We start from the raw sequence: 20,817 nt of genomic DNA, 5'->3' as shown, positions 1-20,817 counted from the left end.
CTCTCAAGCTTATGTCTATTGTATAGTCCACATAAGAAAAGTCCACAAAATGCTGTGAAACTGCTAGAGAGCTAAACTGCTCTACAGTCTAACTATGCAATCTCATTATAACTCTTATGCTTCCTTTTTTAAGTACTTTGTTTGTCCAGTACATTCATTTCATACATTATATCCAAATTTGTCCTGTACACTCCCTAAAGCAGGGATCAAAAAATTTAAGAAGATGCCCCTACATCTACTTACAGACATCATCACATTTTACCTGTTTCTTTCAACCTCTTATTTGCAGTTTGCATTTGACTAAGATACATCTTCCAATAAGGGTTCTGGTCTTCATATGTATTAAACAAGAGATCCAGCTCTTCCTTGGTTGTTTGCACAGCAGCCAATCACCCTTTCTTAAATGCACACCTAATTTTCTTCTTGGATTTGTCTAGCTTCCACTTCCACTGACTCTTGATGTACCTTTCTTTGAAAGGTTTATGACAGTGAGAGGAGTACCTCCTACCTGTGGAGGCACCTCTGTGTGCAGAGTGTGCAAACTAGTTACCTCTCTTCTGTTTCTTAAGACAAACTATGGTTTCTTAATATATGCATCCTTGGCAGGAAATTACTTTCTTTAGTACGTGGAAGTGAGAAAGGGAGGGAGGGTGTACAGAGCACCATGGTAATTCTGTGTGGGATCAGCCAAGAGCCAGAATGAGGAGGAGGGAACACAGAGGGGAAGGAACAGGCCCTTCGTTTGGCTGTGAAACTGCAAACAGAAGTGGTAGTTCCAGACTCTTCCTCCTACCCAGCATGAGATTGCACTCCTACTTCTGTGCTAGTGAGGGCTAACGCAGCCTCACGGCTGGCCTCCTCTCAGAGCTCTTCATTTGCTGGATTCGTCTTGAGGGTATTAAAACCTGCATCTACATGAGCACTCGATCCAACAGCTTGCTGCTGTAGTGTGAAAGCTCTCACTCCCCCCATCATCTCACCTGACTGGTGGATGGACTCACTGACACGACATGGACCACAGCCCACTGAAAACACAGAGTAATTCTCTCATGAGTGAGTTAAGAGGGTGACCATATAGCCAGGAGTTGTGGTTTACCAAACAGGACACCAGATATTTGCCAGCACTACCATAAGGTGGGAGTTAGACTTCCTACTTCCAACAGCAGATTGCTACTAAGTGATTTCTGCCCCATTAGGTAGCAGTCCATTAAATCTCTCACTGCATGGCATTATTTCCACTAGTAAGCCATTTCAGGGACTCATATCCACACCCTAAATTAGCACATCTTACTAAATGTATACAGACAAAGTGCAGACCTATAGCATCAGGTTCATCTCCCCAGCTTTAAGTGCAGATAATCTTATTATTACTCATGTCTTCCCATTTACACATCTAGTAATGTATGTTAGCCCTTTTTGCCATTTGCTACGACCACCTACTTTCCTTCACAGTTCTAACTACACCTACTCTTTACCTTTCACCTCACAGAGTCAGGGATTTTCAGCAAAAAGCTCCTACACACTTTTTGCTCCTTGGTGCATACTCTCCTCACCTGTACTGATGCACATTTTGCTCAACCGTCTCAGTTTGCCTAAATGATCTAAACCATTTTTAAACATCATTATTTATGCCACCATAGTATTTGTTCTGTCCACACTGTTACCCATCTTGCATTTGTTTCCAGACGGCACAGGGCTGATCCCAACCAAAAACGCTTTCGATGATTACAGTCAGTTGTTAATCCAACTAAGCAGTACTTCAATAAATTCAAATATACTTTTTAAAGCCAAAATATACCACACTACTAAGTTAAAGACGTTATAAAAGTCTATTACAAACAGACAAAACCTCTAGCAACCAAATTTCACATACCCAAACAACAAAATAACATTTGAGCAGAGCCGTTTTCACAAACTAAAAAGCTGAACAGTGTGATTATACTGTTCTTATACCATCTAAATTCTTTATCAAATTTTCCACTGTTTTCTTCCTGGAACTGATAGCAGATGAGCCAGTCTTTACTCACTCATCCTCCTTCTGCAGTGAGGCAAAATGCTACTGGTCTTTCGCTCTTCTGAAGTCTCCCTGCTGTTCTCAGATTTATTAGAATCAGTCTCAGCCAGACAGCTATAGACTTCATCAAATGACTTAAAATTCCGTTTGTGACTTCAGTTTCCCTTATGAATTTCCTAAATATATCTTACTTCTTTATCAGTTACCATCTACTACCCTTTTTCTCTACCCATGATACACACCTTTTATTTTTAAACCCTATGTCCCTTAACAGTAAGAAACTAGCAACTATCAAGAGAACTAAAGTGGAGAATAAAAAAAGGATTATTTTCAGAATACTTTTAATAAGCGCTAAGTAATTCCTTGGATTTATGAATGAATATACATATATATTAAGCACAAGTTATAATCAGCACATAAAGCACTTTTTTTCCCAGGACAGCTTACTTTTGTGGCAGGGAAGAAGGCAAAAAGGATTATTTCAGTTCACTTCTGATTACATTTCAGCTTAAATAAGTACTTGGAGTTCCCAATGCCATTTCATATATTTAGGAGATCACCTGTTTACATGTGCAAGTGTGTGAATCCTATATATAGATTAACAGATGTCCCAAGCACCAATCCAAGGCTGTTGTACATGGAGCTCAGCCAAAGGTCTAGAATGACCAGAGAAATTCAAAGTTACTCTAAGACAGACTGAAGTGTAAGTCTTTCAATCACAAATAAACAATCTTCTGTTTCCTTTATCCCTGCAATTAACCTTTAAATTAATTTTCAAATTAAGAATAAATCAGGTCATATAAAGGGGAGTATATAACTGCTGGCCAGAAAATAAGTTCCAAACTGGTACCCTTCTACTCACCTTTTCATTCAACTTGTGACACAGTCTATGCAACATTTTGTGGGCTTTGTATGCTTGTCTGATTTTCCCACTCGAAACTGGGCATAATTTAATTATTTCACAAGTATGAAAAGTTCTGAATTAATGTCTGAACAAGGCTTTTATATCACTAATGGACTGTTCCAAAAGTTAGTAAAACATTTCAGAGAAATTTGGGAGCTAGTATAGAGGACTGCTGCCAGCAGTTTCAGAGAAGGAGCAGAGAACTGAGGTGGTGGGGGATGTATTAAATGACAAATAATATTGCGATATAGCTACCATCAACAGAGATACCCTGTTAGTAAAATACAGCAAGTCAGATTATTTTTTGTTCATCTCAGCATAAAACTTCCTCAACAGGGAAGCCACAGGCATATTTCAAGACCAGCTACTCATAGCTGGAGGCAGCTCAGATTCAGCAGTATATACTTAATATAGGGAGGCTGCACCCCTATGGACACTTTCAGGACACTTACAATTCCAGTTGTAGCACAGCAGTGCATTAGTAGCAAGCAGAAGCAAAAACAAATATCTACGATGAGCCAAGTTGTTTTTTGCAGCTCGTTGTCTAAATCTGCAGCAGCGTGCCTGCCCTTACACATACATGTCTGAAAGCTCTTCTATTTCTAAACCACACTTTGTATTTAGTAGTGTGACTAGACTGCAGATTCTGCATCTCTGCATTTCAAGGTTGAAAAAAAAATAAAAATCTCATTTTAAAGACTATGTCACATACCAGGACAGGTTTGTGACAACAAATTAAAAAAATATTCTGCATTTCCTATTTTTTAAAAACTAGTGAAGGGAAACACATGGCTTGTGAACTGCAGCTTGTGGTGAGGCTTCATATAATGTCATATTGAATACAGACTTACTGCCAAAAGGAGTCTGTGTTCACATTGCTACAAAACCTTTTCTTCTAAGGAATCCCAAGTGATACTCAAGGTTGCCCAACCAAGGTTATGATTAATCCACATAGGGTGGATTACAAGAGAGACAGCTCGAGCAGCAGTGCAGAACAGGAAGGAAGGAAGGCTGCTATGGATAAATGAAATCCTATAGAGGGGCTGAGGGAGGCAGAACTTTCTGGAATTCAGGCTGGGATACCCATGCAAAATGGGAGAGTGCAAGACATAAACTTCATATTAATGAAGTTTATGAAGGCTGAATGCTCACAGACGTGATTTATTTCGTAAATTCAGTGAAAGCAGTCTGCCTGATAGAAAAATTCATCCTTGCAACCCAACGAATAAACCATGTGATTAGGAAGAGAAACCACTGAAGAACAAGTGAAATTAGCCTAACTTCATTATCTAAGCTGAGGAAAGTGCAAGCGTAAGTAAAAGCACTAAAAAGCAATTTAATGCTCATAAGGGTTCACAGTCATTTATTTGTATGCTGTTCACCACCTCTGCATGCACAGCCCATTTTGAATGCACTGTGCTACAGCATCCTCTTAACTCACAAGACAGCTTCAATACAGCATGAGCTGGGATGGAAACTTGTCACTTAGTTCAACACCTCTACCTTTCTGTAGCAACAAAGGTATTTTAGGAGAATTTTCACTGGGCTAGCACTGAGTAGGTCTGACTATGTTTACTTTGTGAGGGTCAGAGAACACAGCCTAAGGAAACATGGCACTAAGCCCAATTTTTTAGTCCAATGTGTATAACACCGTTAGATTAAGCCAACAGCCTGTATGCAACCAATTTAATTATAATATGCAACAATAAAAGACAGCTTTGACAACATGGGATATTTGCTGAACAAAATTGTCACAGCTGTTTGTGCAGAACTGGGGCCCCTAACTCAGACATCACAGTGCTGTGTAACTACTGCTTTGAAGGATGAAGCCACCTTTCCACTTACCACTTGGCCAGTAGCCCTTCTAATTACATTGAGAAGAGAACCTTTTTCTAAGTTTCTGATGAAATAGTCACATTTGACCAGTAGCCAGTGCCCAATTCAGCTTTTGAATATGTAGTGCACCAGCTGTTGTTTTCGGTGGAAGCCGTATCCTACATTTCTGACTGAATTCAGTCTCTTGGAAACATGGTAAGAAAACCCTTCCTTCACACCATACAATGGTCTCTGAGCATTTTTCAGCTGTGCCACCTTACAAAACAAATATTGACTTGTGTTAGCCATTTCCTGCTTCAACAGGAAGCCAGATTAGATTCTTGTTCAAACACCAGCAGGGGCAGCTAAACTCCAGCTGCAACACCTTTCTGTATAGAAGCAGCTAAGGGAGGTTAGTGAACCAAAGTTTTTGTAGTGTCCACAAGAAACTTTAAGAAAAATTCAACTCTGATAGTTTGTGATCAATGAGTGAGAATACAATGGTCAAAATTAATTTTAAACTACTTAAATTGCTGAGGCGGATTACTTTTTTTGTTTTAGAGTTGCATTTTTCTGATGTTGTCGACAACACACCCCACACCACACAGAATGTGCTAGAATGGGGGTTATCAACAAAGAAAAGCTAACTTTTGGGGCTTTTCTTTAAAGGCATTTTTCTGAGCCTAACAGCATTTTAATCCACTAACTGCTGATGGGGAATACATGCTGGCTTTGCATTTAAGCAGACTGTGCAGTTAAGAGAGAAGCATTTAAGTGAAGCAGACTGTAAATGACACCCAAACTGCAGGGATTATATGACACTTTGCTGCCCTGGAAAAGGGATGCCAGAAACTCATGTCCCTCAGTGGGGTGAAGGAGAAGCAGAAGATACACTGTTGATCCTCACAATTTGCAAGCATCCACTGTTGGGAATAGGAGCCATAGGGTTCTATTCATCTCAATGCATTTTAAAGAATATCTTGGAGCAAGCCTGGGCAAAGGGACAGTTAAGTAGAAGTTTATTTCTTTACTATTTGAGACTATCTCTCATTCCACTACCTCTTTTCTCTACTCAGGCAACAATGGCTGCTATTAAAATGCAGGCAGCTTCCTCAGCTCTTCCTTAGCAACCATGCTACGGAGAAAATGGAGTTGGGGAGGGTAAAGATTAGAAAGAAAATTTGTTTTGGTCTCTTCAACTGTTATAAGAACCTTTCACACTAGAGGCAAAAGCCACTTATTTATATTCATGCTGTGGTCTTCTCTTTGTGAGGAATAGGATTGGGATCACTCTCCCTTACACCCAAAGAGGACGTCTGTGAAGCAGATCCTGAACAGGAAACAAAACCAGGATCAAGGAGCAGTTCCCTACTGCACATCATATGAATGATGAAAGCAGATTTCTTAGTAGCACTGCAGAAATCAGCATGTCCTGCTGCAATATGCTGAGCTGGAAAGGTGTCTCATGCCAACTTGGGGAACACTGATAAAACTCCTTACCCAGCTGTGCTGGTCCAACACAGATGATTGTAGGAACAAAGCTGAAGAGGAGGTTTAACCAAGAAAGCCATTCAGCTGCCTCAAAGGCGTCTAGCATGGAGGACTTGAAACTTTTTTCATGACCACCTTTACTTTCTTATCCTCTTAGGAAGTTTATGAGAACATTAAAAATTTGTACAGATGAGAACAGGAATACAATTCTGCCTGATGTAGATCTAAACCCTCCATCAAGTGATTCTAGAAAAACAGAGCACATCCTTCACCTCCAAAGCAACAATTTTCAAAATATTTCACAGGAGATGTGCTAGTAATAATCCAAAGATGCAATGTGGGTCACATAACACTAGAGTTGGCTTTTTCCATCCAGCACTTCTAAAAGCTTTCAGGCTCTGAAATGCCCAGAAGCTTTTAAAAGCAGCTGAAAAGTACAGAAAAAGGAGCGACTGGTCAATTAAGAACATAAAAAGAGAAGGAAGAGAGAAAATTAACTGACTCTCACCCTTAGGACAAGAAGGCTTGTTTCCTGATATAATCACACTCTTCAAAGCTTCTACAGCCCAAAATGTTCTTGGGTCATATAAAAACATTGACATGACACGTAGTTTACATATGTCTGCTGATATATTAGATGCCTTGTTTATATGACCATGTTCCAGAAGACTAGTTTTGGCTACTAGAAACAAAAAAAAACAGGTATAGAGCAATAGTCCCTTTTTGTTGGGAGGATGTTACTGAAAAAGAAATACGAAATAGGAAACATTAAAAAAAATATTTTCAAAGGATGATGGAACACTTGCATGTATTATCTTTTAATGAGTCAATTTTATGAAGCATTAAATAGATCTCTTAGTGGAGACAGATAAATACAGATTCTTTGATACAGGTAATTTATCAGAATCAAAAATCCCAACCTACAGAGGAAAGTGGTCCCCAAAGAATATGGAATCAGAAGCATGTACACAGTCAAAAGTAAAAGGATCTCCTTCCATCCTTGTATATTACCACAAGGTAGCCAGCTCACATTGTGAGCACAGAACAACAAGCTACCTCAGCAGGTAATTTTTCAGGCTTCGTACCAAATTTGATACATGTGGAGATCACAGTTAATTCAAAACTGTATTTAGAAGGTAAAACTACAGTTTACAGTAATTTTAGTTTTGTTAGGACACAGCATTACATAACAAAAACAGTAGCACCATCCAAGTACCAAGATATAAATATGATCTAAGATCCAGACAGGACAGAACAGTTACTCCTGTTAGTGGTTCTCAAAGGCTCAAGTCAGCATTGGCATTCTGGGGTGGTAAAATGTGCAGATATCAAAGGAAGAATCAGTTTATAGCCTTAGAAGTTTACAGCCTTAGTCCTCAACATTGCACGCAACTGAACATGCTTATTTCACAGGTGCTACTCATGTATGTGACTCTAAATATTTGCAAACTTGATTATTACTACAAAAGTTATGCTGAATTTTGCAGGGTTCTTTTCATGTTTATTTATAATTAAGACGAGCAGTTTTACAGCCAGTGCATTTTACAGCATTTACCTTTATGTTCTTTCTCCGTGACTTAACTCCTGCCATTTCCATTAAACACATAAGACTTATGGAGACTTAATGCCATTTTAATCACTGCTACTTTTTAATGCAATGCCAGCTTTGTCTTCTTTGATACTAAAATTTTTAAATAGATAAATTTATTACTATTAGTACGTAAGTCTTTCTATTGAACACACAGAAGCCGACTCTTGACCATAAAATCTTGGTAAGCCTAATAGTCCATTTCAGCACTTGCTGAAACTGTTAAAATACAACTTTAAGAAATTAACCTGAAATACATGTAACGTGGTATATTTAGTAAGATATGCAACATGTAAAAATGTGCAACAAGCTTGTCAACAGGAAAAGTTGGTTTGCTTTCTGTACAGTGTACTGATTCTTATAAAATCATTCTGTTTCAGTAATACTGGTTAGGTGAAAGCTAAGTGTGTGAATAACTAGGCACATATCCATATCTATGGAATCTGGCTACCATGCATGATCCAACAAGATGACCTGTAACAAAATACCTAGGTGGAAAGGTCTACCTAAAATTGACCCACTGGTATCATAATATAGTAAATATTATCTGTAATTAGTGCTTGTTGTATCTGTAATCAGTGCTTGTTGATGCCATCTATATACTCATTGTTACTATCTGTAGGTGGAAGAGAAGTCTTGAGGGTGAAAAAACAGAGAGAATTTCCCAACTCCTGTGAAAATGTGAGTCACAGTCTATAGTGATTTGTATATTCCCATGAAACAATGAACAAGGAGGAACTAACATTGCCCTTAACCACCTTGCAAAGACAACCCTAGAAAGAAATTCTCTCAGATAATTTAATACGACATGGCAGATGGGGACAAATGAGAAAAAAGAAGGAATGGGTAGATATATCCTGACAATTAGATTTACAGCTGTCTACTAACATGACAGTACAAAAGGCAAGCTACACAAGGGAAAAACAAGTTTGAACCCTTTTCATTTTTTCTCTTGTAAAGATAGAGGTATCTCTGCCTATAACAAGAAAGAGATCCAACCTTTTTGCTTTCCATAAAGATGGGAAATAGGAGTTTTTATATTTTTTCTGAAAAATTATACAGAAGAAAAAAGAAAAAACATGTTTGGAGGTACAGCAGAATCCAAACAATTTTTCACTGTATCTAAAACTCTGGGCTCAAGGGATGTGTTTTTGTGAGGTTCGAAGCAGAAAAAATATCAAGTATTGAGGCAGTGCCAAGACACATCCATAAAACACATGATTGATTAGACACGTTCATAACACTAAAATTGATGATGAGAGCATCAAGAGACATGGTCTAATATTTTTCCTTCATAGTTCACCTCCCAGACTTCAATTTCTGCTACAGCTGAGTGCTCCAGTGTACTAAGAGCCTCACAGATCGAGGTTGAAAACTTCCTCAAACATTTCTGAGATTGTGTTGTTGGCCCAATGATTCAGCCTTCCTTCTGCCACAGGGCACCCTCTGCAGATAGAGGTTAAAAGTTTCCTTCACAAGAATCATCTAATAGTCAAGATACCGCAGATCTTCTGTGGCAACAGCTGGGACACCTCGACATATGAGCTGTGTTTTGGGGGTTTCCACTAAAACATGGAATAATTCTGTATTTCGAAAACCATTCAGATTCTTAACCACCTAAAGATGTTTGGCTGACTGAAACCAAATGCAAATGAGAGCAAATGTGTTTTTCTACAAGTGGTAGAAAAAAAGACTTAGAAGTATGCAAATTTAAATACAAATCCAGCAGTTCTTTAGCAAAAGTAATTAACTAGTTATATAGAGAACTCAGAAAGCTGGCCCTTATAATTTTAAATTAGCTAGCTTGAGCATCTCCCAGCTTCAGACGGTTCATCGTGTTGACAGTTATTTCATGGGACATGAAACAAAAGTGGCTTTGTCCAATGTGCATATTACATGCAAAATAAAGACTCAGAGCATTCCCTATCTAGTTAGCATTCTTGTCATCAGCTTCTGTCCAAGCCCTAGCATCCTCTCTTAGCAAGAATTTCAGGTGGATACTACAAGGAATTACCATATTTTTTCAATTCACGGTAGTGAGAAACATCCTTGCTGTTTTCTCAAAGACTGCGAAGAACACATGCCACAATCATGTCATTTGAGGTTCAAAGATTTTGGCCTCTGTGCTGCAACAGTTTGACACCTTCTTTAGAGTTTAAATACAAATTCTATTAGAATTCTGTTCCTAAATGTAAAAAAGTTACAAGATTCAGCTTTGACCATCATATCACTCTACATTAGATATCAGTTCCTCAACAGTAGCCCAACATGGAAGCTGATCCCCAAAATTTGCATTACACATAAAACAACACATCTAAGTCCCTCAAAATCTTTGAACTGACCACACAACATCTATCTACTGCTTTCTACTTCCTTTCTCTTTGGATATTTACTTTCTTTCAAAACTCTGAACTACAGATCTCCAGGACAGACTTTCTTGGGTTTCTCCATGAGGGAAGATCCACACCATTAAAAACAAATCCAGCTATGAGGCTTAATGTGGTTCTCAAGTGTTATCATAGCTATAAATATTGAAATAATATAATTCTGTGTAACAGGTCAACTAGCAAGCTAAAAAACCCCAGCAGTCCAGAATGGCCTGTGTGGCCACTGACTTCAGACTGGTGGACAAATTCTGTAGATGTTTAAAATGCTCCTGCTGGCTCAGTCCTCTACTGAAGGGCACAGAGGGCATTGCCGGCAGCAGCAGGTACTCCCACACTGATTACAAACACTGCCAGATTCTCTCCAACTGCTGAAAGAGATGGGCTTTCACTAACATACTGACCAAAAGCAAGTGAAAGGCAGACACGTTTCCCTTCTGTTGCTCCCTCCAGCAGTGAGGCAGAAGATGGCTACGTGGGGACAGTGTTTGCAACTGCTGTACTTAGATCAACTGTCACATGTCAGCCCTGAAGATACAATCCTTGCCCTAAACTGCTTGCAGTCAGTGTGACAGATATTATTAGCAGCACTAAAACAGTCTCTCAGAGAGACGCAAAGGTACTATTAGTTTAGCATCTACTTCTAAAATGCTGCCTTCCACTTCTGAAAAGGGAGAATTTGACATTGGAGCGTGGAAAAGGGAGTGAGCTGGAAGCAGGCTTAGAAGGACCTACACATCAGTGGGACGCATAAAGAGGCATGAAAGCCTAGGAAAGTGAAAGTAATGAAAAAGCGCATCAAAAGAGCATCCACCAAAATAAGTAATGAAACCCACACTGTTTTCAGGGACAGGTTATATGCTGCTTGTAGTACTGACCAAATTATGCAACGGAAGTTTGTACGTTCTGCCTTCAAGCACTGCTGTGAAATTTGCAGAGGTGAGTAACCAAAGAACATAGCTACATCAACATTCAATTCCTACAAAAACCACAGCTATAGTCTCCATGCACTGAATACTAGACAAACATGGAGCAGCATGAAGCTAGGGAAACTCCACACAGAGAAAATCAAAAGTGGATCTCTTCCTTCTATCACCCGGAGAGCATCAGCCAGCTCTGTCCTCAGCAATCCAGCTGTGCCCTGACAAGTGTTTCAGTAAGGAAGGTTACCAGAAAGATGTTAAATGTGTCAGCTGGTAGGGTGCAACACAGTCATTATGGGAAATACCCTCAGAATGGTGACAGGCCCACGAGATGCCTTAGGGGATGGAGACCACAGAATGAAATCTTTACAAGCATGATTGCAACAGACGATTCCTGTCCCTATCATGGACAAAAATCCATAGGCTTCCACTGAAAACTTTCAAAAAGCTATTTTTTTTAACAAAAGATTTTCTTTAGAGCTGTTTATTTCTGAAAGCCAGTATTAAAATGAGATTGTCCAGAAAGCCTGCATTTCACCAATTTTCACCATTAATTTTGCAAAGAATCCATGTCACAAAGCAATATACCCTCTTCCTTATTACTGGCCTTTCATATTTCTTGTTAGCTGCATCAGGCCAAGTCTAACTTTAGATGGCAGATCCACAGGCTGGTAAGTTCAAATCTTTGTTTACTTGGAAGAATGTTGATATTAGACACAATAAACTCTGATAGAAGGTCACCTGCACATTTCTACCCATCTCATTGAACACCAGGAAACATCCTGAATACACTAATGAGCAAAAAAACCATTTTTTAGTTCTTCTTAGTAATCACCATATTGCAAAGTATTTCAGCTACTGCAGGTTTGCTCTTAGTTTGGAGAGATTCCAGGTTAGTAAATTTTACATGCCAGGGAAAAACACTGCATCTACTTTTACTAGCCCAAGTAAAAGAAAGAAAACCATGAACTCTGCTTCATGATAATGCCCTTCAGCAGATTATACATCTGCTCACAGGTTTCCTGCAAGAAAAAGGAACACATTTTGCCCCGCAGGCTCACTACACGCTTTAACTTGATAAACTTAAGCTACATCAGGAGTCATATCCCATTTTCTACCATAGGCTGCAGAGGTTCTTGCCAAGAAATGTGCTGCTTTTACATTTTGGATTAAAATTTATTGATGCAGCAGTAATTCAATGCTCAGAAAAGACTGAAGATATGAGAGTTGAGGCATGAAATCAAAGATCTAAGCAGGCACTTATTTTTTATATAGATATTCACTAAGTTGTTGACCAACGACTTGCAGGTGATGAAAAATCTGAGGTTACTGACAGATCTTAGAGATGATAAAAGTACTGAGATAAAATTTACATAGGCAGCCTGAGGTGGATCCAAAAACAGAAAGAAAAACCACAAGTGTCACTGACCCTCATGTTTGAGTAAGAGAGTCACAGTGACATCTGCCTAGCAAGGACTCTGAACAAGCATGTCAACTGCAGAAATTGTTTCTGGATTAAAAACCAGCAATTTGAGTTTAAAAATCATAGTTCTGTTTCAAAAAAGCTTTTCAACAGCTCCCAGGAAGTCTAAGCATCAGCCGTTTGCTGTTTAAAAGTAAAAATACAGATATTTTCTTCAAAAAAGAAACAACAGATAATTATAAAAAAATCAGTAAGTTGAAAGCCATCCAAGTTTTTTCAAACTTTATTAACATGTTTTCCAGTTGCTGGGATTATCGGTACCTCAACACCACTGCCACTGAACACGAAGCTCAGTTAAACTGTGAAGAAAATTCAGTTGACAGGGCAGGAAAGTACTCACTGCAAATTTTACTTGATATCGTTACTAGTTCAAAGCATTGTCTGCATAAATGCTACTGACAGCTGTACTCATCGCACCACACCCACTTTCTATTATTTTTTGTTTTCTGCATGCATTGAGTCCTTACACCTCTTGCAGGACCAAATCTGCAACTCTTTCCTTTTAGTATGACTTTGCACTAAAGAAAGCACCACAGTAGCCTTTTTTTGACAAATTAAGTATATCACAGTGTGGTAAACAAGTTAGCCTCTGTCCCTCTCCTCCTCCTCTTCCCATTCCCAGCTTGAAAATAGCTAGGACTAAAGCAACAGCTGGGGATCATTACACTGACAGGAATAGTTCAGTAAACTGCAAGAGGGGAAAACATGTCACATCCAAAAAAACCAAAAACACATTAGGGCATTAGAACCAAAAAAATATGTGAATTCAACTCCAGAGATAATGTTATGACTCTCCTTCCACTGATAACAACTGACTTATAAAAACACTGGTCATTCAGTGTTAACCCTTTCCCTAAGCTTCCCACTCGTGTCATAAAGTTAACAAATACTCTGAAACACCTCTAGTCCTCAAAGTCAAACAAGGCACACTGGCAATTAAGAAAAAATAAATTAAAATTGCCAGCCAACTTCAAGCCACTTCACATAAATATACTATTATCTTACCTTCATTGCACCTCTTTAAGCATAGTCACACTCCATGGTTGCAACAAGAGGCTGCAGGGAGTCTTAACTACATACCTCTGGTGTGCCTCTGGATTTGCCACACGAAATGCCAGCAGATGAGCTCCCCGTACGTTCAACACCATTTTCTATGTTTTAATGTGTCAGAGCACTACTTGCATAAATAATTCCGAACAGTGGGATGCATTAGGCCATAATTCAGAAAGGCATCTGTGTGTTTTGTGACTGGTTTCTGACACTGCTTACCCCTGCATTTGCATGAGGCATCGCTTTGACATCTACCACAACATCTTCAGGTCCACTCTGAAGCAGCAAGACACAGATCACCCTTTACAGAAAAATGTCACCCTGCATTCCCGTGAAATGCCTCAGGCACAGGGGCTGCCCTATTACCAGGGATCTCCCTGGGATTGAGAGCTTCCAAGTCTACACGTGTAGGTTCTTCTGACCCCCACTGGGTGAGGCACAGCCACGGGCCAGCTGGACCTTCAGGTGCCCGCAGGTGTAATGACAGCAAGGTCTAGATCACTCCTGAAGAAAGCCGTATGTTAACAAGCACTTGTATGACTCCTGATCTCTTCAAAGTACTGAACAGATATTAATAGTTTAATCAAAGGCTAAGCTAACTCAAATTACCTCCCATTTGCTGCAGACCAAGAATGTGCTCACAGTTAGTGCAGATCAGATGGCATGCAGGAACTTGTTCCTGTGTCTGGGCCCTGAGATACAAATCTTGGAAAAAGACAGGTGAGTCTCACTGTCAGCCTCCGAGTCACACTGAACATTTTTGAAGGGAGGACTTGCCAAAAAAAAGTGTTTAGTTTAAGAGCAATGAATTAAAGAGGTAGTACAGAGGTGGAAAAGTTGGAATTTAGTTTTGGAAGTATTTAATTCTAAGCTAGACTCACATGAACACTAACTGGGTTTTGAGCAGCTTTCTGCAATTCCCTCTTCATATCTTTCATGAGGGGGTACCCTACGGTTGTGTTAACTGGTCTAGGAACTGCAAACCGGGCTCTGTTATTTGAAAACTAAATCATTCCAAGGCATTCTTGAATAGAAAACATGTTTATGGATTCCTGAATTCTAGGAATTTTATAAATAACTGCCCTAACACATATTTCGAAAAATACACACATAAGTTCTTTGACTTCCCCATGTGAGGAAAGGATCACCAGTTTCCAAACTTCAATGTCAAGTCCTAATTAAAAAAAAGGAAATAAATCAGATTTAGGAGACCATTTGTTTTCCAGAGGCAAGGAAGCAAGACATAGTCTATTCCAGATATCCACTTCTCATGAGGATCATTAAGAGAACAGGTATGAGCACTGCGAGCATTAATACAGACAGCCCTTGTTTGCCCAGTTTTATTAAGAGGTGTAAAAAGTGAGGAAGAGAAATGCATGAATTTTCTCTTCTGGGTGACAACAAAACTAAGCCATCCCATTTTTAGAGGGACCAGAAAGTAAGGTACAACAGTCATTATAGTTTCAGCTCAATGCTAGTTATGGACTTCCAGAGCTTCCATAAGGGTTTACACGTGGGTGCATCTGTGTCTCCGCTACCAGTAAGATTTGGCTCTGTAAAATACAGTGCAGGCTACAGCATAAACACAACAGGTATCCCCAGACTGCAGGAGACTTGAATGGAGCAGCAGCAAAGCTAAAGGGTTATTATTTTCCTCATCTGATATGAAAGAAGCTGGCAGCATCTATTTGTCTTCATTTGGTAGCCGGTGGAAAGCAGTTACCTCCTCATCACATATGATATTAGAGTATCAAGAATTAGCAGTGGGGTAGGCTGATGGTGTTGCTACTTTGCAGAGTCTACACAGCTTTTTCAACAATCAGAATTATACAAGATTTCAATGGCCTTAATTAACTTCAACTTGAGACAGTGACAAACCTTTTTATATTGTTCAAAGTAAGACAGAATTGCTTTTTCCACATTCTGCATTTTATCCCACTGTACAGCTTGTGATATTTAGTGACTGGATGAAAGATGTACCCTGGCACATCCAAATGCAGAATGCTCACCTTCTGTGAAAATCAATGCCTTGCAAATACAGGATAGATGCAAGTTCTGGCTTTTTAAAATTTGGGGTTGTTTTTTATCTCACAAGATTGATGTGCTGCAGCTCTTTGCTTCCAGAGCAGATAAAGTAATCTGGGAACACTGCCTATACTAATGGATTTATAACTCCTGAACTTGAATTTGAGGACTGTGACTTCAGTTTTCTTTTTCTTTTCCATATTTTTTCAACAAAGAATATTCCAATGAAAACATGCAACAAAAACCAGCAATATTTTTAAAAGCTAATAACAAGCTAACTCTTGATAGATGATAAAGAGGTTTGGTAGGGGGAGTGACAGTTGGGGGCAGAAACTTAGCAGTTTTACTTGGCAGCCTCAGCAGGCCTAGAGCTACAAATGAGAGAAAAATCCTCTAACTGCAACTGCTAAAATCCTCTTCTACATGCTGGTCATCTTTATGCAACAAACATGGTCTTATTCTATTTGGATTCTTGTCCTCAACTCCTTCCCCCTTTACTTTACCTTGTTCTCCAAAATGTCACTGAAAAGTTATTTTCCCCTCCTCTCAGATGACATTACTCGCTCTTGAAATCAGTCACCACCTTACTTCTGAGGCCACTGTACTCCAGATCATTGTTCACTCCTGCAAGTTCCTGCTAAAATTTCACTTGTAGCCAGACAGTTCCAATATTTCTGACAAAACACAAATATTGCTATGTTTGCTATTGGCATTTTGTGATGTTCTGCCGTTCTTCTCTGTAATCTTTTCCCAGTTCCTGTTTGTTGCTATTTATTATGCTGTGCGCTATGAATCAATCACTGCCTTTTTTCATCTTCTCTATCTTTTTCAATACCTCCAGATCCTCTTCTTTCCTTCTAGGTATCACTCCCTGAAACCTGACCTCTGCTTGTTTACACAATCTTTCAGAATTGTCAAACTGTCATTAAAAAAATCACACATATTTGCAGTACGCTACTATCTAAAAATCACATTTATACATATACACCACACTCCTTGCACACTCTCAAAACAACAACATATAGAAACTGAAAACATGATACTCCAGAACAAGCCTTTACACCTTTAATGAAACAGCCTTAAAACATTGTTCACAAGAGCCCTACAGACATAGGGGAGAGGAAGAAAAAGTTTGAAATTAAAAACTCCCAAATGCAAGTGAAATTGTCTCAAGGTCCAACACTGCAAGTCACTACATACAGTGCTCCAGGCTTGTCCAGTGACATGCTTGAGCACCCTCAGGGACAACAGGTCACAGGACTCAGTGGGAAACCCAAAATCTGGACTACTGCCCAGAAAAGAAAAAGCAGGCAGATTCAATATGCAAGGGGGGGGGGGGAAACCCCAACAAAAACCAAAACAAAAGCAAAACCACAAATTAATTATACAGTGTCTACAATAAAGAAAGCAGAGTCTGCTAACCTTCTCGTAAGCTGTGGTATGAATCCTGATATGTGCCTGAACAGCTTTTCCCTTGCTTTGACACAGTCTCTGCAAGCGGCACAATCCCGACATAGGCAGGCTGGAGTGTCTTGGCTTTATCCAACATATTAGAGGAAATCCCTGGACCTGAAGGCAGATTCTGTAATGCAGGAGGCGTCCCAGGCAAGTGGAAGGGGTGCTTAAATCCTCACAAGAGACCCAACGTCAATCCCTCTCTACTAGGCTTCGGTCAGTGCACCGAGTGGTAGAGTGGAAAAAAAAAAATCAGTTTACTGCTAGATTCCAAGGCTGTGCTTGCATAGGAACAGAGAGGTTCTGGAGGCACAGACAAATCCTGACAGCCAACATCTAAAGCTTAAAATCAGCAAGTCTCTTGGAAAAATTTTTCTTCCTACTATCTCAAAGCTGAGACAGAATCTTCACTGTTTCAGCAAGCAGCTATAAGCATTCAGGATCCCAGTATGCAGAGCACTGCTTATCAACAGATGCATGGACTTCTTCGTGGGGCCACTTGCAGTAACAGCCAACCTCATTCACCCAAAATAGTGAACAGTTGGTTTCTCTACTCACACTACAGACACCTGCCAGACAGGCAATATCATGTGATTGAGCAGTACCCTCTCTCCCCCTGCACCTCCCCACTGTAAGCACGCTGTGCACACAGCCAGGAGAACACCACTGCTCTGAGCACAGAAGCCACATGCCTTTTCTTTCCTCTTGCTTAAACTCTCAGAGTTTTCGTTATGCAGAAAGATGAACAGATAATTCAGGAAACAGTTTTCTTATGCATTTGCTCTGAGACCACATACAGATAACAGCAGGCTACTTCTGTACAAGCACATATTCTCATCTCTTCTTCCTTAAATCCTTTCTACCAACCTAGTAGAAACACCTACCTGAAGATAATCTGCAACCCCAAATCAATAACCCTCTTCTGCAAGCACTAGAACTTCAGAATTTGTGCTTGTATGGACACAGTCACCTCATCTGGCGCTCTTTTCATGTGCATCATGAACAGACGCCATATGGTTGACAAACTTTGGTCATACATACTGCCCACCATGGCACTGGAATTGGAAGTGGCCAGGAGAAAACACATTCTATCCAAGCCACAGCCAGGAGGTACTCTCACCATACAGCTGGTGGCCTTGTTGGGTTTTAATCTTGCTAAAAATGAATCACAAAAGGTGCAATAAAGTCTGAGGTGAAAAAAACAAACAAACAAACAAAACCAAAAAAAGATAGTTGTCCAATACCTAAAAAAAGTATTCTTGTATCTTTCCAGGAAAAAAAAAGATAAAGAATAATCAGTGTCATTCTACAAGCCTGAAACAAAGATAACCGCATGGACATTACAAAAATAAAGAGGTGAATACTCTAAACACTGTAGGAACAGTCTCCAATTCATATTGTGCTCCCATCCTAATTGAGACAAAAATTTCTCATCTCCAAATAGCTGGAGAGGCATTCAAGCCGTTTTATAAAGCAAGGCTGGAATTACAATCATAGGGAAAAAAATGTCTCTAATAATGAAGCTAATACCTAAGAAAGGTGGTGTTCAACCAAATGCTGGATGGCATCAGTGAAATTTCTGAGTACTTTCAACGGTACTGTTCTTACTTTGAAATGTTCAACCTTCACCCAGGAAAGAATCCAAACTCTAATGTTCCTGTGGGTTAAAAAATACCTTTGGTTATTATCTAAAGCTCTGTAATTGCATTACTCCTAAATTACCAACATATACTGAACAGAAACTTTCATCTTAAATTTAGGATTTGTAAAAGTCAGATAAAGGTTCAATTTCACAGTGAACTTTAGCCAATAAGGTAAAACTACTGCATAAATAGATGAGCCTGCTTTTGTGCAAGCATTAGCAGTGATGACACTGTGGAGAACTGCCCTGGGAGTGCTAAAGCCAGGATGAAGAAGAAGATAAAGAAACACATTGTCCAGATCTTCCCTTTCAGCAGCAACACAAAACTGCACATTGAGTCAAGCCTGACACTTTGAGCAGAGGTCCCATAATTACTGTAATAACTAAAGAACAACTGTCCTGTGCCAGACCAAGTTCTACTTTTTCTGACAAGCAATATACCGTCTGGATGGTAAAAATTACAAGATTCAGCTACAGAGGTCAGAACCTGCTATTATTTTGCCAACCAGGGCCTCTGAGTTAGCAGGTCACTACAGCATATGAAACCTGGGAAATGTGAACCAGTTGCTCTATCCAGCAAACTTGCCAGTACCAGGTATTGCCAACACAGTTCTAAGATGTTGTCCAAGTTCTGATGAAGAAACTGATGAAGATCTGATCCTCTCAATGTATTATTGCAGAGCTGCAGATAGGTACACAGACCTACTTTTCTTTCCTCCTTTGTAGAAAACAGTTGGGAAAGAAAAACACGTGATTGGCCCAATGGTAGCTAGATAAATCTTTTATTTCCTGAGTAAGATATTCTAAAATTCTGTCTTACAGCATCAAATTTGTCCTATAGCATTATTTAGTGTTCTGAAAGAAGGAGCAATTATCCAAATTATCTGGGCCACAGCACTCCAAAAAGGACTTGGATAATGTCCTCCATGCAGTAAGAAGACAAACTCCAAGGGGCCCAGGTTGGAGGATATCATCAACACAAGAACAAGCACTTGTGGAGTACCTCCTTGCAAAACATGGACTCTGATAGATAAGTAAAGACCAAGAACAAGTTGTCTTGTACAAAACACTGACACTATTTTCACATTTATGAGCATGAAAAAGTTAAACAAAAGTTTAATTGTTTTATTGGATCCTGATGTACTCAAAAAAGATCTAAAGTCTGATCAATGGTCACATGGACAGAAATATCAATGCACTGTAAGAACAAGTAAAGCCTGATGAGTAGTTCTGACAGTTACTTTGGAAATCAGCAGAGCAGATAGGCAAGTTCGTTTCACGGCAGAGGTAGGATTTCCATCAGCAGTTTCAGTTGCCTAACCAGTACAGAAGAGTAGGGTCAGCCCTCACTAATGTATGCCCAACATTCAGTATCTTGCACAACCTTTACTCTGCTGTTGGCAGAACAATCACCTTTACCAAGGGGACCCACATATTTGCCACAGATTTCTCATTTGAAAAACATCAGGCCCAATTTTCATAATCTATCTTATGAGACATCAATTGAGCCTTATATCCTTTGACTTTCAAGTATGAAATTAGATACACAGTGTGGGAATGTATTCTTCTTCAAGATGCTGCATCAGGTGTACACACAGCTTGCACAGATACTGCTGCTCGTTCTGAGGCCTGGTGGGCAAGGAAAGCAAAACTTGTATGTGAATGTCAGGTATCACCACCTACTCAGTACTTTGAACAAATTTTAATGAATTCATTAACTTTATCTTCTTTTATTTTTCTATCCTCAAAAGCCAAGGGAAGGGAGAAAGGGGACACACCAATCTTGACACAGGGTAGACTTTGGATGAGCTCAGCTATTACACAAAACTGCATCATTAGTTCCCCCTCCCCACCAAAATAATGGATTCTTTAAATTCAAATTAATAATCAGACAGAAAATGTGTTTACAATCCCCACCACCATCTTAAAATGTGCGTTTTTTTCCTCCTTTCACCTCCAGTCCTCCCTGCAGCTAAATGCGGGTTTCTCTGTCTTTCTTCCCCCAGTAATAATGTTCTCAGACAAAACAATGCCTGCAATGAT

General features: G+C 39.5%; 1 protein-coding gene across 1 annotated transcript in view; it reads right to left on the bottom strand.

The window, feature by feature from the left end:
* The window catches only part of MRTFA (myocardin related transcription factor A), a 48,954-nt gene extending 31,350 nt beyond the window's left edge, over positions 1–17,604 (bottom strand). The window contains exon 1 of the mRNA XM_027680170.1: positions 17,100–17,604. Within this exon, the coding sequence (XP_027535971.1) occupies positions 17,100–17,226 (127 nt within the window). The 5' untranslated portion in view covers positions 17,227–17,604. The remainder of the gene's footprint in view (positions 1–17,099) is intronic.
* Between the last annotated feature and the right edge of the window lie 3,213 nt (positions 17,605–20,817).

This window comes from Neopelma chrysocephalum, unplaced genomic scaffold (assembly GCF_003984885.1).
Source record: "Neopelma chrysocephalum unplaced genomic scaffold, ASM398488v2 Primary Assembly neopelma1_59, whole genome shotgun sequence".
NCBI classification, from domain to species: Eukaryota; Metazoa; Chordata; class Aves; order Passeriformes; family Pipridae; genus Neopelma; species Neopelma chrysocephalum.
This window is presented reverse-complemented; position numbering and strand designations above follow the sequence as displayed.